General features: G+C 35.1%; 1 protein-coding gene across 1 annotated transcript in view; it reads left to right on the top strand.

Moving 5' to 3' along the window:
* PITPNC1 (phosphatidylinositol transfer protein cytoplasmic 1) overlaps window positions 1–17,329 on the top strand; it is a 92,767-nt gene that overhangs the window by 68,975 nt on the left and 6,463 nt on the right. The window contains 3 exon segments of the mRNA XM_085304709.1: window positions 4,237–4,332; window positions 11,830–11,985; window positions 12,737–12,800. Coding sequence (XP_085160835.1) covers window positions 4,237–4,332; window positions 11,830–11,985; window positions 12,737–12,800 — 316 coding nt within the window.

Genomic DNA, 17,329 nt, shown 5'->3' with positions numbered 1-17,329 from the left:
CTCAAAAATACCAGCAAACAAGTGGAGAGGTTAGCCTAAAATTCCTTTGGTGCAGAGGGCTCTGTTTTTGATGAAAATATCTAAAAGCAGTATGTCCCCAAAGTGAGATTTTCTAAATGAACAACAGAAGTTATATGGTAAATCTAGCACTTGAAATACATGCAATCTTAAAAAGCAAATCACAGTAAATATTATTGACGGAGTATTATTGACTGAAAAGTACATATACTTTGAAATAATTATGTATAAACACATTTATCTGTTCAGAAAGTACAAATCTAAATGAGATATATTTTATAAGAGGTGGAATAATAGAGGAGTCGTGTCACAGAGATAAAAAGGAGCAGAGAGCAGGGCTGCTTATAAATACGTAACTGCCTTTTCGAGTTCTGCACCACGGCAGACAGCAATATTCCCATGCCATTCAGTGAGCCAAATTACTTCTCAGGGAACAATTCAGTGACTTTTTTGCATAAAAGAATTCCTTCCAGTTATGCCCACAGATGTGTGTCCACATTAATAGTTTGAGCCAATGAACAGGTTGAAATTGTTCAGTCCCTGTAATCCTTGCCCAACTAAACCTCCAAAGCAAATCAGTGGTTTTAGGGGGTAAGTGGGGTTGGAGCAGTACTTAGGGAAGACTTAGGCACTTAGATAAAACTTCATAGATCAAGTTCTGAGTAGGTGAGACAGAGATGTAAAATGGACCAGATGACACAACCTGCTAGAGGAGGCTGTGATGATGAATTGAAGACTAGCCAGTAGTTCTGAGGCRGAGATTAGAATTTCAAGTTAGAAAGTAGGCTTTGTGCCAGATTTTCCGTTTTTCAATACGAAAAAAAAAAAGTCATTTTACTGTCCTTATTGTAAATATGTCTCTAATGCCTCTTACTATTCATAAACCTTTCTTCCTCCCCCTAAAGCCCTCGTCCCCATAAGCCCCCTCATTTGGGGATTTGTTTTATCAGCATCTTTTAATTCCCTACCTTAAAAATCATTCCTTATCTAGGTGTTCTGATAGTATCTTGTATCTTACAAGATCTGCAAGCAGGAGTTTTTCTCCTTTCAGACCCAAACTGTACAACTCTTGTATTTCTAAAGGTAAAATGAATGGGATAAGGACACCTCTAGGCCTTCATTAGCAGCATCATTTTAAAAAGCTATTTATATTGTACATCAAGACTCATAAGGACTGAAACTAAAACATTTATCTTGTTGTTTTCGCCTGTCTACTATACAGTTCACTTCACTCTTCTGCATCCATGTTTTCATTCCAGTTGTTTGTATTGTCAGTCGATGGCGTGTGGTACAGTGTCATTCACTTCGGACTTTGCGACAATGATTTTGAGTATGTTGTTTCTTTCAGATGTTCAACTAAAGATGTGCTGGGCTGAAATCAGTCACACTGACTACATCTGAAATCACAAATTTATAGTAAATAATAAATGCCTCAGTTGTGTGCTGACAAAAGATGTTATAGACCTATTTATGATGATCCCATATTACCTAAGCTGTTGTCATTTACAGTATAAATCACAATTTTACAAAATTCAGATTCAGGCCAAAGCACCATTTTAATCCTACTTAAATCTTATTTGAAAGATTAAGTAGTCCATAAGAGGTGTGTTGTCTGGGGGTTGTTTGGTGATATTCACACAGCACAGCAGATCGTGTTTTCTTCCCTAAAATCTAAAACAGATAAGTTTTAACCTATCAACTTCTAAAAGAAATATCTGAATTTAAAATCTGTATATACATATATATAATATATGCAAATAAATATAAAAATACTGTATTTTTTCCATTTTTAAAGCCAGATGACACTGCATGAATCAATATAATAATGAGAAAGGTAGAGATAAATTTCACTTTATTTCATTTTCTAATGAATAAAAGAATTTTCTCATGCCATTCRTGTCATTGCCTGCCTATCCCACTTGCCATCTTGTAGCAAGTCAAGGTTTAAGATTGTTAGGAAGGCTTGTTGGCTTTGTTGGCAGGGCAGGGGAAATGCAGAGGGAGGAACATGGCTTTTAAGCATAGATACTGACTCAAAGAAGGAAATAGAAGAGGAAATTTATGATTTATAATAGAACTCTCATCTCAATTAAATTTACACATTGTTGTATATTGAACAATGTAATCATGTTGGCTTAAGTTTGTCTGTAGACAGGCACTTAGCCTAAAGATAAAAGAAGAGAAAAATAGGGTACAAGCTGGTAGAAAAATGATATTAAATTTGTTGCTGAATTACCATTGTCTCATAACCTGACTTTTTGTTCTACCATTAGCTACAGGGAAAGGGAAGAGAGAAGTCACCAGCAAAGTACATGCTAGGACATGYAAGGACATGTTGTAGTTCATAAAGAAAAGAAAGATACTTACTTAAATATACCAGCACTTATTTTGCTGCAGCGTCCGTTGTGATCTTTCTTTATTGAGAGGTTAAAATCATCTGCCAGGRTATTTACTTGACTTTTTTTTTTCCCCCAAACAAACCACTTTACTGTTACAAAGATGACATGGTTAAAATGTATGTTCCACTTTTTGTCATTCTGTGATTCAGTTAGTTTAAGTAATTCTCTCAATCAGTTCTCATTCCTCTTAGAAAGTGGATGTGCATAAATGTTTGTTTATTGTAAAAAAGATATCACAGAAAAAAAACCAAAAGGGCACTGTTGTTCTTTGTTTTTCATTTGATTCTGTGTATTTCAATCTTAATTAATTATTTGGCTTCCAAATGTAAAGTCTGTCTAGTTCTTACCAATATAATATTTAGTATTCAGCCTTTCTACATTGTCTTCTTAAGGATACAGATTGTTCTCTCCATTCATTTTCTGCACATTTGCAAATACAGTTGCACAGATTGGGAGCCGTATGCTTCTTTTCATGGCCTTTAATCTCTTCCCTTAAAACTTTTTAATTTCTCTCATCTCTTTGATCACAAATGCAATCAACCCATCCTCCCTGCAGGTTTTAAGAGAATCACAGATTATTTGTCTATGAGAGGCAATAAGAGAATTAGAGCTAAGAAATCAGTCTTGTTCTCTAATTATTTCTTATTTTCTACTGCTGATAGAATGAGAAGATTAAATCTCTATCTGCAGATCTTGTGAGGACAGTCTAAGGGAAGAAATGTAAATAATGAGACAGCTTCTGCTAGGAAAGGGAAGTGAGAATGCTATTCAACAAACTTTTGGAATAGAGGAAAGRGTCTGATATAATGTAAGCAGCAAATAGGGCGTAGTTGAAATAGTTGTAAAGTTCCTCCTAGTTGTGAGAGAATGGCAAAGGCATCTGTCATCCCTACTTTCAAAGCATTTTAGAGGAAAAGAATCTAAAACCATATTACTTACAGGTGCAATATGTGGATCAAGCCTGTGATTGGGCAAGGCATGTTTTTATTAGAAAAATGATGGGATAATAGTTCTAAGTTAGATCCTTTTAAATAGGCAAAGATACTCATGTGCTTAAAATTATTAGTCTTGCACTTTAGCCATGTCCTGACCCACGGCCTCAGCTGACCTGGTAATGCCCATTTAAAAGAAATTTCAATTAATTTTTTTAAAGCTCAGAATTTACACAATGCATCAAGATATGCATCTTGATCTAGAAATAGTTCCACTGATTTCATCAAGATACTCCTCTGTGTGTGTGTATATATATATATATATTTTTGAAAAAAAGCAAGCAAGGAAGCTTATAAAAGGCAACCTATATAAAATACATTAAATATGATAGTTATATGAAATTAGTATCCTAATACTAAGGAAGAAACCAATCCTAGTTGCTGACTTTACTACGTTTCACTAGAGCCTCCATTCTGAAGGGTGTGCAAGAAAGAACAGCAGGGTGAGCAGCTGCATACCAGGTGTTGTATTTAATAGCCTACTCTCTTTTGAACAGAAACGTAATGCCCTCCAAAACRTTTGTGCGTTGAAGTTGCTGTTGATCTTGCTTAGGAACACGTTGCTTGTATATGATCTTGAATAAYGTGCATTTTCTTCCCTCTGCCTACATGCATACACTTTGGCATCTACAATATGCTCGACAACATGACTGTGTTCTTTGTGAAAAATTCAGTATTCACATCAGAGGCTGTGCAAGCGCCAGCCTAGACACGTTCTGTTGTCCAAGCGATTGAACTGGGCCTTAACAATGGCTTGTAACCATTATTCCAGGTGGATTCGTCGGGATGTTGTTCTGTTAGTATTAAAGTTTCTTTAACTCTTGCAGATTTTTGACAAAGAAGCTAAAGATCTTGAGCGAGAAGTCTGCTTTATTGATATTGCCAGCGATGATATTCCTGAGCGCTATTACAAAGAATCAGAGGTAAGAGACAACTTGACAATGAAATGGTGAAGATGGAGATACAAGAAGCTGCAGTAAAGTGGCATTTATTTGTCCTTGCTAGAATTCTTTTCATACCTTTAATTGTTACTGCAAACTCTCAGTATCAAGGATGCCTTCACCACTGCCCACATTCAATATAAATTTAATGTTTTCGTAATTAGTATCGTAAATCTCATTAGTAGATGAGATTTTAAAATTAAAAATGCAGTGGTATGCAGTCAGCTTACTAGAAACAGATGCTTCACAGCTGATTTGTTTTACATGGCCCTCATAATCAGAATCTGAGATTTTAAGATGTTCATCACAATCTTAAAGAGCTGTCAGAAGTGGTTTCTCGTGGGCATGGACAGAGATAGCAATCAGAGCARCTTTATTCTTAAATTAAATTATGCTGGTCAATAGTATTTGAAGAGCTTTTGATTAGAGGGGAAGTTGATAGCAACCTCTCTATCCAGACTGCCTGACACTTTCTTCTAGAGGTGATTCTTGCAACCTTTTGAAATGCTTTTATACCTTCAGTCTCTGTACCAGGCCTTTGATATTCATCTGAATTCATTCAGAGTAGAACAAGATTTTTCTTTGAATTATGATGCTCAGTTAAGTGTTTGCAGTTCTGAGCAGTTTTAAACATTACTGTTTTCCTTATTTGTATCCCATGCCAGCTAATAACTAATACAAACACACCCTAAGCCCGGGCAAAGGGCAGACACTGCACTGAGAATAGGATTGCACAGTTGCTCAGGTGCAACCAGGACCCAAGGTCAGGAGGGACTAAAGAGTACTAGATACCGCTGCAAATGTGCCAGAAAGCATCACTGACAGCAGACACATTAACTCTCTTTAAGATCCCTTGAAATTGCTCCCATTTATATCTGATAGTGCACATCTCTGAAGGCACCATCTCTTTAAGGTCAATACCATTCACTATTTTGAAAGCAGCAACAACCATGCAAATGAAGCTGAGGTTTCAATGTTTTAACCTCAAATTTGAAAAATTATGGTTCAGAACAAGTAGCTAAAGAGAGGAATTATCAGATCTATGCTTGCATTTCATTTTGGAAATATGATTTGCCTCTGGAGCCAATTACATATTCATAGCTGGCAGTGAGTATGGCAGCTGTTTAACTGCACAGAACAGGACTACACAATCATTTTTAGGATAGAAAATGAAGACTTGCCAATGAAAATATTTCTGTAACACAGAAGACATGACTTTTAGACTAAAAAAGTCATGTACTCTTTATCTTCTATTTATAGATCCTATTTCAATATTTAAGTACTGGTCATAAAGCAAAATTTGGTCTTCAGTAGAATGAAAAGTAATTTTTTTTGTTTCATTAGATAATGAAACCCATCTGTTATGTATAAAATATTATATAACATTTCATGAAAGAACTTAATGATTCCATCAGCTTATCTGAACTCCATGGTTTTCTGGCCTATTTAGGAATGGCAGCTGCTATTGAACTGGCTGCATTTGGCTGTGTTTTAAAGAAATCATGTAAGATTTTTCATCTCAGATTATGCATGTCCATAAATTGTGAACATAAAGGTAACATCTAGCTCTTAAGCTTCCCTGTCTTTTAATAGCCAACTACTAAACCTAGTTTTGTATGATTAAATTTGTGATATAGAAAAACAGCTACATGTTAACTGAGAAACGAATTTCAAAGTGTGTGTGTGTTGTATTTCAAGGACAAATCTAGAGACCTGATTCCAAGCAAAACAGAATTTCTTACATGTTTTTAAACAACAAAAATAGCCCAGCATCTGTTATTTTTTCTGTACTGATGTGTAATTTATATATTGGCTACCAAATTCTGTTTCAGAATTCGTACAAAATGATGAGAACATCATAGCATTTAACTGTGCACATACTGTAGTTGACACTRAATTTATAACAACTGAATTCAATATCTTCTAAAGTTTACAAACTATGTGGGTTTTTTATGCTACCATATGATGAATATGAAGCCAGATTCTCAATTCTACTGAGGCCTCTTACATAATTTAGGCACTATAGAAAAGGCTTTCTAGCATTTGTAAATGTAATTTCTGTCCATTTTCAGTCTGAACAGTATAAAAAAGTATCTTTATGTAAATGCCATAGTGTATTTTTCAAATAGTATTTTCACAGAAAATTGAAAACAGTAACTGAGCTTTTTAAAGGTGTTTTACTTACATCCATAAAATAAGTTGGCTGCTCGTAGATCATTTAATCTAAATTGATACTAAGGTGATTAACAGTGAAGTACAATCCTCAGATTTTAAAAATTAGATCCCACAGGATAAACGTTCTGACTCGGATCCAGAAAAAACAATAAGAATGATTTTAACTTTCGGCATGCTAATAATCTCTTCATTTCAATGGACCTTTCACATGCTTAAAATTAAGCAAGTTCCAGATCAGGGTCAGCATACTTAGCAGCTTCTTGAAATAGGCTCTGTATTTCTTTTATATCCTGATTAAAATGCATCCCTTTTCAATTAAGAATACACTTCAGTTTTCGACTGCGATTTTCATTAGTTGTTATAGTACTATTTTGGAGAAACAGTTCATTTAAACTTTTCACACACTACTTAAACTGCTTTTTGTTAGTGTTTATGAGACTGTTTGTACAGGTGGATTGCTTTTTCTTTTCTGATGTGATCAAGCAGCACTAGCATYTGTGATTTGAGTTGTTTATTTTTAGCTTTAAAGTGTTCAGCTGTCCTTGGTAAGCTGTTCATGTCAATATCATAAATTTTTCAAGGTCCTCCATATGAAAAACCCCCTTCTACAATTTCACTGTGACCTTTATTTCAGTTTGTGCATCAAATCAAATAACTCATTGGTTATGACAAAATGAACCACAGTAACTTCAGTATTGTTTTTCTCATTTATATAGACATAAGATATGCTTGTGTATGTACTACATGTAGATATCATTAATAGAAGTGATAATTTTGTATCAAGCTCAGCGCAAACAAGTAAACCAACATTCTCTGCTTCCGCAAACCTATGGTCTAAAAAAGTATATTGCACTGACACGAATTTTATCAACGTGCCTATTTTTTTCCKTTCATTGTAACTTACATTGTAATATGTGATTCTCATATGAAAAGACCAAATGCATAAAACAACTTTTTTGTAAATATAATATCCAATTTGAATCCCATAGTTCCTTTTGACTTGTGCTGATACTGATTGGGGGAGATATGTTCCATGAAACACCTTTCTTTTTCCTTGCTTCCCAAATATAAACTAAAATTCAAAAGTCAAAAATATAGCTAGGTAGAGGCTTAAGAAAGGCTATTGTTTCACTGAGGGATATTTTAAAGAAATCTTTACCAATAATATTGAGTGATCTCTTGTTCAGAATCATCTAAGTCATCTGAACTGCCTAAAGAATAGAGGGCTTATCCTTTAGTCTATGCAGGAAAGCACTTACCTCTCCAAATAAAGAGTGAAGCAGAAGACAAGGACTTAATCATCCTTAAACTCAGAAGTGTTTAAATCTGGGATTCAGAAGTGAGAAAGTTTAGATCTAGATCCCAACTAACTGGCTTGTGTTTTTACTGTAATTAGTCACATATGTTTCCAAATATACATGTATATATTACATTGAATACAGAACTATGTGTTGTTATATTAAGAATGTAGATGCATACAGGTAAGAGGTTCTGTCTCATTTCCTTGTGATTTTATCGTCAATGAGTAAGTATCACCAACCATCAGGTACTCCCCATATAGACGTATATATTCATCTGAATTATAGAAGAAAATGAAACAGTTATGCTGAAGAACAAGGGCCTCAAGTGAATCATTCACTGAAATGAAACATTTGCTGTAGATTTGAGCTACTGAGCAAAATGTTCTTTGCCACCATATTCAAGTTCTCAGAATTAACARTTTTTCATTTCCTGTTTATAACAAAGCAGTTCAGAGTTGGACACAGGGAATAAACTTAAGTTACCTCCAAGTAGCAACATTTCATGCAGCTGCCACAGTTTTCTTCTTCAGTTGATGTCTTTTTTGACTTTAACACAGCTGCACCATAATAGATCCAACTTACTACTGTCCAGGTGCATTCAGAATTATAAAATTCATTTTACATTACAGGCCTAGAAAATTACAACAGTTGAAATAATACTGCTGCCACAGTGAAAGTTTGTAACATTTCAGTACAGCAGTTCAGCATAGGATATAGCAGCAACACATAAACAGATGAAAATTTCCTTTTACTAACTACAGTTGAGAGKTTACATAAAGACTGGCTGGATTATYGTATGCCACACTTGCATTATTTTCTGATGACAGTGGTTGAATTTCGATTTAGATCTACACCTATTATTACTGGCTATGTCTGCTTTTGAGGCAGCCAAAAGAGGGGGAAAAAAAGGCTAACCAAACATTCTTACATCAGAATTATCTTTCCAGAGCCCTAGCTATGTAACCTGAAATCCAGAATTTAACTACTGCACTGATGGTGAAATGCCAGATCACATATATTAAAATCATGAAGGATTAAAAATTAAAGATTGACCTAATTACACTTAAAAATGGCCAATATATTACAATGTGAGTTTAGGAAGGGGGAAAAAAAAAGAGAGAATCCGTGCATTAATAAGGAGGAAGGAATATTCCTTGTTTCTGGGCATCTGATAGCTTCCAATAAGGGAATAGGAGGTATGGCATAAGCACAATGCATTTTCACTGCTGGACATCATATTCAGCTTGGGGACCTTTTACATGCTAAAATGACCGTACAATCAAGAAGTAATTTTCCAGACAGAGCAGCGACCAGGTTAGCMAGGTTTTTCATGCAGACTTACAAGGTAAACACAAATGGAGTCCTGTCAGCAGCAGCAAAGTGTGGGATCCTCAGCTCATGACTGACACTGTGGCAAAGCTATGGGAAAGCTTGCATGTTAACATTTGTAAGATTTGTGAGTTGTGTTCCTATAAACAATGAATGCATTTAATGATTTAAGTAAAAAATAACGAGTAAAAAATAACATTTCAGAATTAAATCTGGAAAGGARTTTAGGCCTTGCAACCCCCCAGGGCTGTACTGTTAACGTGTAGGTGTGTGCCTCCTGGGAACGTATGCACAATTCCACCTCAGCTGCCGCGGATGCCTGGGCGATCCATGAGGAAAGTTAAGTGCCAACCAGTGTCATCTCCAACAATCAGTGTGCCCAGCTAGGTACACCCGATTCTTTAGAAAGGAAAGTAAAGGTGGCTAAATGCAAACATGATGCACATAAAATTTAATGTTCTAAATAACAACATAAAAATGGAGTCAGAAAGATCAGTTTGCCCAGTGTCCTATCACTCGCAGAGGTGCTTCAGACTCMCATGTTTCCTGGCCCAGACAGTCATGCCCCTTTCTCTCTAGCTCAGTGCCTCTGGAATATATTTTGCAAATTGCCATGCCTTGCACAGGAAGAGTGAAGAACRTGTGTGACCTAGAACAGGCGGGTATTCAGCGCTTCCTCCTGGGTACACAGAGATGTGAGCATTCAGCGTGAGTCTGATCTGTCCTGCCTGACTCTTCTAATCAGTGAGCTGCAGCGTAAAAGGAGGAAGAGCAGTGCTTCAGCTCCCAGTGAACTGAGTATTAGCTTGTCTRAGCAAGCACTCAAAATCTTTTAGCATCTTGATCTTTAACACAGCAGCCTGGAAGTATATTTCTCTGAATTTTTTTCTTTAGCCTATCCTTCATAAACAGGTTAAAGTRATATAGTATCAATAGATTAATGTTTTCAAGAAGGAAGATATTCCCATAAAAGCTCTTAGATATATGTCTATCAGTATATGTTGCCCATTCTGTCCGCCAGTTCTTTGCTTGAAACTGTCCAGCCAATTTTTGACTAAACACCATGTCTTTCAAGAAAAATGAGCATGATTAAGGGAAGCAAAGGTTCCATCTCTGGGATCTGTTAAAAGAATTTGCAGCTAGGAATGATGCCTTGGATGTGGATGGATTGTTTGGGGACAGTTTCTGCTATAAATCTCCTTGTCTGCTGGGTTAACTTTCAAAAAAAAAAAAAAAAAAAAATCCTTCACATTGCTTCACTGCTTTCACAGCATCTAGAGGGTTTGAACGAAGCACAGATCTCATGCATGACTGAACAGTCACGTAATGTAGTTGTACATTATTTAATTTTTAGTTAAAAATTCTGAAAAACTTGAAACTGAGTTAAATGCATTACATTAATCCCTTTGGACTGCACTGAAGTTACTCCATTACAGATCTCATTACCACTGAAGGAATAGAAAGTATGCCCGCATAACACTCAGTATTATTAAAGTGCATATCTGACGTGCTTAATCAAGATAATGGCCCCCTCACACTAGTACCATGCACATATATAAGAAATGAAAGACTCTTCCTTGAAACTAGTATTTCCTTTTTATTTGGCTTTTTAGAAATTCTTATTTTACACTGGAATATTTTGCAGGAATATTTTGAGAACATATTTTTTTGTAATTTATTYGTGGAACCACTCACTAGAATTCTATATGCCTTTCTAACTCACTTTCAGGCTTTTAAATATATTTTATTTGTTTAATATACTGCTTGCTTAAGGCAGTTAGGAGTTATAAAACAGCTCTTTTCAACTAGAAAGTATGCAGAGCATGCTGAGGTCAAGTTTTATTGAATGAGAAGACTGGCAAACATCAGTGACTGTGACTATGAGTTGGTGATACACAGTGGTATGTTGCTCTGATATATGATGACACTGARTTGTTTTTTATGGTGATTTAAAGGTGAAACCTTATTATACTGCAAGCTTAACATTTCTATGGAGGAAAACATGTCAGCAGTAAAGGCARTGACTTTCACAGAGAAGGAACACTATCAGCTCATTAGAGCTTGATAAAGAAGGTGCAATGGCAGAGCTATGGACTAAAATGGACTTTATGGACTAAAATCAGAAGCCCAACAAGAGATAACTATGAACAGTAGAAAAAAGGAATGTCACTGAATGATACATAAGTTCACATGGAATGGCAGAAAATTAAGAATAGATCAAATTTTCCATTGGTCATATCCCACTTAGCACATAATTAAAGCACATACTTAAAAACATGTTTAATTGCTTTTCAAGCAAGGGRTGGATTTAAAAGAAAATTTTCCCATATCATGGCTTTGGGGAAAGCAACACAGATGAGTGCTGGTATTTATTCTTGAAAACAGATTTGAAATGACTGACAATATAATATTTTCYTATAGCAAAAAATCTCCTAGATGAAATTAGCTTTAAAGCATCTCCAAGAATATGCTGCTATCATCAGTTCACTGGCTGGATAAAAGATAAGATTTTGTTTTATTTATCCTCATGTTTATTTARGTAGATTTCATATTTTTTCACAATGTTTGTTAACATGTTTTCAAATTTTATATTTTATTAAAACATTTACTTTAGCAAACCGACAAGCAGGACTTCCTGTCTAGGATTTCTGAGTGTGTTTTCCTTGTTTTGCAGGACCCTAAGTATTTCAAGTCACAGAAGACCGGGAGAGGCCACTTAAAGGAAGGTTGGAGGGAGACTCACCAGCCAATTATGTGTTCCTACAAACTTGTRACTGTGAAATTTGAAGTTTGGGGACTTCAAACCAGAGTGGAGCARTTTGTACACAAGGTCAGTGAATAGCTGTTTCTTACCCTTCACRTGAGCAGAATTTGACTATTATGCTGCACATGAATGGCTGTGTTGGAGCTCAGCTCCAAAAATGTGGGAGATCAGCTGAATCTGCTTTCAGGCCTCTCTCAAGGTCTGAAAGATCTGGAGCACAGCTGAAGCATTCATCTCTGCATATAAACTTGCCAAAGTCTGGAATTGCTGAGGTCTAAGGCTGAGAAAACTAGCACTAGCATTTTCAAAGCTGTGCTAAAAATATGGCCTAAATTATTTAGGAGTATAAATGAGTAATTTACATATAACAATGATGTCCAGGGTTTCTTACAGACAGGTAGTAGTAGAGTTTTCCAATCAGTCGACTAAAGAAGTAATAAATGGCATAACTGCAAAATGATAATATTTTTCAGAGTACTGACCGTTCGTATGTTTAAAAAATTAACAGAAAAAGGGAGAAGAGTTGCAATCTATCTGCCCAAAGATTAATGGATTCTATACTATTCCCAAGTGGCTTCCCATGCTAGTTTAAGCCATGCAGATCTGATCTGTTGCTGGCAATAGTCCTACTTCAAGTGGGTAGTTGGACTATAAGACCTTAAGAAGTCTCTTTCAGCCAGTGCTTCTATGACGCTGTGATTCTTTAGTGTATGTCTTTTGAGAGATGGAAGTATCAGAAAATTTTCAACACAATAGTGTTACTTTTCTAAAATGTTTGGCTGCTGTAAGAGTATATAACCTTTTCCTTATTTCGCAGGTGGTCAGAGATATACTATTGATTGGTCACCGGCAGGCTTTTGCCTGGGTTGATGAGTGGTACGGTAAGTCTTCTTCAAATTAAACACATTTAAAAGGGCTGATCCAAAGCTTATAAAAAATAATGACAGATTTCCACTGGCTTTCACAGACCATCATGTTCTAATACAAATATAAGTTGTTCATGAAAGACCTAGAATTCTCTGGAATATACACAGCTCATTTACGGCAGGTTCCTTTTAACAAGAGCAGGCTATCTTTTAGACAGACAGTAGGCATTATACAGGGTCCTCTGTATATCCCTACATCTTAGAATATGTGCATCTGTCCAGTCACCCTGCATTTTAAGCAGAGGAAGCTGTCTCTGCAAAGAGTCATCTATACATGGAGAGCAGCAGGCAAGTTTGAATAAAGCTTCTTAACAAGACTGTACTAACATGCAATCRTTTTCATACTGCAAACTCTTAAGGCCTCTGATCCAACACATTTTCAGCTTTTCAGGAAGATGTTAAACTGTTAATATAAACCACAATAAAGAAAAGATGGAGCTTTAAATTCCTTTCTGAAAAAATTGATATAAAACCTACTCAGTCTGATTCGACGGCAGCTGCATGCAAAAACTGCTCTGAATCCCTGCACCAGCTGCAGGAATGGGCACTGTCAATGGTACAGGGTAATTCTGAACATCAAAATGGCTAATTATGTTTATCACTGTACAATAAGCTCACAGGGTTAGTCCTTTTTACATTAATTTTCAGTATGATATATCCATAATCATAGATAGCTGTAGAGCAGTTTCTAAAACATTCTTGTAACATAGAATAGCAATTTGGGAACCTATTTAGGTTATATTAGACCCTGCTTAAACTTCAGGGAACACTGTATGGGGCAATCATGGATAAGAATGACAGCTGTCTTTCATCGGAATTCAGAAACATTCAGCATTGCTTAGATATATAGTCAGTTATCCTAGCTGGTGTAAAAACACACATCTTTAGTGACTTCATAACCTTGCATAACTTTACACTAGAATCTAACTAACTTGATTGTGCTGATTGTTTGAAATTATAGAAAAATTTGTTKGAAATAATAATTTATCTTATTTTAAATTTAGTAATGCATGAGCAAGCCAGTGCTGCAATGATCTTAAAATTACTAAAATCTGCTAAAAACGGATATTTTTTTATTTGTGGGTAGCCATAAATGAGTAAGAGAATTTTGTATCCAGTGAGAAAAGAGTTAAGAGAGCTGAATTCTTTTTTTATTTCTTCAGTGAAATGTAGTGATCCACTATCTACCTGTACAAGCCTAAGTCATCTGTATGCATTCACTACATTAAAGCAAGACATAAATGTTATTGAGAAACCTAGAGTTAGCTACACTTCTGCCAATTTCTTGATAGAGAGCACAAGTGAGTAATTATAAAATTAAACATATGGGATCAGTTTAGCACAAAAAACATTTAGTTACAAATTCCCTACCTTACCTCTGAATGCACMCTGCCAAAAATACTCTTTCATAAATTAAATGTTGCAATACACAATTATCTTGTGGGTTTTTATTGCCGTAGTGAGAATATTTACTAAATAATATRATGTGATTTTTGTACTTAACTGTCAGATTATGCACAAAACGTAAAATCTGGGCTTACTAAAATAAATACGAATAAAGGCTAAACATATAGAAAGATTTATTAAAAAAAAAAGAAATAGAAAGTGCAGAAGATTAATTTAGGCAATTGTCTGTACTGTCTGCAGCCCATGTACTCCTGCATTGTTCTGAAGAGTAAAACTTGATAAGGCTCACTGACTGAAACTGWTTCATTATCCAAAATTAGTCAGCTCCAATTTGTATACATCCAGTACAATTTATTACATTTGATCTGTGGCATTCTTTTGATACTGTTCTTGACATATGTTCTTGACACATACTGTGCATGGATGTGGGGAGAATTTTTCAAAAATACCTTTTTTGAAGTATCTGTGTGTCTTCAATGTGTCTGTTATCATCTTTTAAAACAAAACTTTGAGGAAGATTCTGAGAAGATGTTACTCAGCTAAACTGAATTGAATAATCAATATATTAAAATCAACTATTAACGTATTATGTTACTATGGCAAGTATGAATTTTTTTGTCATTAAATTTACTGAACTGTATTTAGCTTTATTATTAAGAAAATCTATTTCACAATGTCACTTACTAATAAAAAGCATGTTCTCTGCTTGGCAAAAATGCATCTCAGCATGTTCTTTACACGGCTTATGAGTTTGGTTTTCATTCCAGATAACAGTAAAAGAATAGGTTGAAAGAATATGTTAGTGTTACTCCATGTTTCATTTTGATCAAAATTTTGCACTGCACTTCATTTTCACTGATAAAGATATTACATTGTGTTACTGATATAACAGCTGAAGTTATATCTTTCTAAGGAAAGCCTAAAAGCAGTTTTGTGAAGCAAGAACCTCATATCATAAAACAAGAAATGCTGTGATATAAGATTTCACAAATCTGAATGACATAATGAACTTGAGAAAAATGATAACTTCAAGAACTGAAATGCAGTGTATATTACTAGAAGTGGTACACATTTTGGAGTAATTTTAGATTAATTGGATTCCTTTTTTTTTTTTTTTTTTTTAACTAAAAACTTGATTTATGACAAAAACATTTTAAAATCCTTCACAATTGCTGAGAGTTATATAGCAGGCACCTAAGAGACTATTCACTAGTTCGACATCAGGCATGCCTAGGCAATGATAAATGATCACAATGATAAATGATCATATTAGTAGAATCAGCCTGATTTGTAGAATTTTTATAATCCATTGAATAGTTTGAGGCCACAAAATTATTCAAGTGTTCACTAGTAATCCACTTACTAGTGTAATTAAGTGTTAGTTTCTGGAATTTAAGCTGATTGTGTTTTAACAGTAAAAGAGTTTACTGGTTATCAGATAAAGCATGCAAAGATAACATTATAAAATCTTCTTGAAAGTTCCTAGAAAGGTAAGTAAGTCTTTATAACATTTGTATATCTATTTCTATTCCAAGGGATCTTCTAAAATCTTTTTAGAAGATCCTTACCTTTGCCAAGACATGCACTTCAATATTTTTTGCCTCTTATGTTACACAAATACTCCTAAACAATTTCCACTCCRTCCTGTTCTCTGACTCCCTTTGACTTAACCTTCTTATACCTTCCTTGGCTGATATAACTACCTTTATGAGTCAATTTTCATAAAGCTAGTTGCTCCCTGCTTTTTTTAATCCTTTTTGGCTTCTGCTGAAAGGCTTATGTATTCCTAGGAGAAAAAAGAAAAGTTTTCACTGAATCAATGGAAAATGCCAATGATTTTGAACTTTTTACAGATATGACTATGGATGATGTTCGAGAATACGAGAAAAATATGCATGAAAAAACCAACATTAAAGTTTGCAATCAACATTCATCTACTGTGGATGAAATAGAGAGCCATGCCAAAGCAAGAGTATGTCAATTTTTAAAACATATTGCCCACCCTCAGCTAATATACCTGCACAAATCAGAGAAGAGCAACCAGCTTTCAACCAACTGATCTTGCTGACCAATCAGTGCAATTTTGGGGAAGTTTTGCTTCAATAGGAACAGAATCTTTCTCCAGGAAGTGCAGATCTGCATTTCTTTTGCACTGTGATTGATGCAAGGAAGGGCGGGCGTGGGCACATATATAACTCCCTGTCTTGCAGGAAAACAAAATTCTCAAATTTCAGTTGGATGCCTAAAGGGGAATTTAAGTTTCAGTTTTACCTTCTATTGTTTGAATAGTTTAAAAGTTATGCAAAAGGTCAGAGTGCATTAGTCAAAAAGCCAAGAACATGGAGAGTGGAAAATTTCTATGGAACTGATAAAAGTTTTTGCTTCACTAGGAAAAAAAAGCTAAGGGATTACTGACTTATTTCTATATAATCTTAATGCTGTCATTGATTAGCTACCAACAAGATGAGACGAGGTATTTTCAACGTATGTAACTGAGCAGTCTGTGTAGAGGGGCCGGTTTCTGCATCGGTGTTTTGATTCAGACTCTGTAAACTCCACAAAGAACTTMGGTTCCTAACTTGGGCACCTAAATTAGATGCCTGGAGTTGGAAATTATTAGTATCTGCAAGTAGAAGTAATACATAGGGAGATTTATTCTTATATTGCTGTAATACTATTAACATCGAGGTTACTTCTTACCATATTGCCAAACTGAGAAGCACTTTGGACATTGGCTTTACATTTCAGGATCTGGCTTTGAATAAAAAGTCTACCATTCATAATTAGTTCATGTGTATCAAAATCATGTATTTCTTCATCTTCCTTAGCTGAAGGATTAGTTTTACTTGAGTGATTATCAGCAGAGAATTGAATTTGAAGGGAGTGTAAGCTAAAAAGCAAAACTTAACCGAAGGGACAATGAGTATTTCATATCTGAATTTAGAATAGACAGTCTTGGTGGATACCACTTAAACAAGACTTTAATAGATCTGCTTTTCACTTTAACAGCCAGTAAACTGAGAAATCTTCCTGTCCCATTTCACTTTCTTTCATTCAAGACAAGTTTTATTTCATAC

This window comes from Rhea americana, unplaced genomic scaffold, assembly GCF_003343005.1.
Source record: "Rhea americana isolate MKP2758 unplaced genomic scaffold, rheAme1 scaffold_21, whole genome shotgun sequence".
Taxonomy (NCBI): Eukaryota; Metazoa; Chordata; class Aves; order Rheiformes; family Rheidae; genus Rhea; species Rhea americana.
The sequence above is the reverse complement of the archived record's forward strand: the minus strand, read 5'-3'. Positions and strand labels throughout refer to the sequence as shown.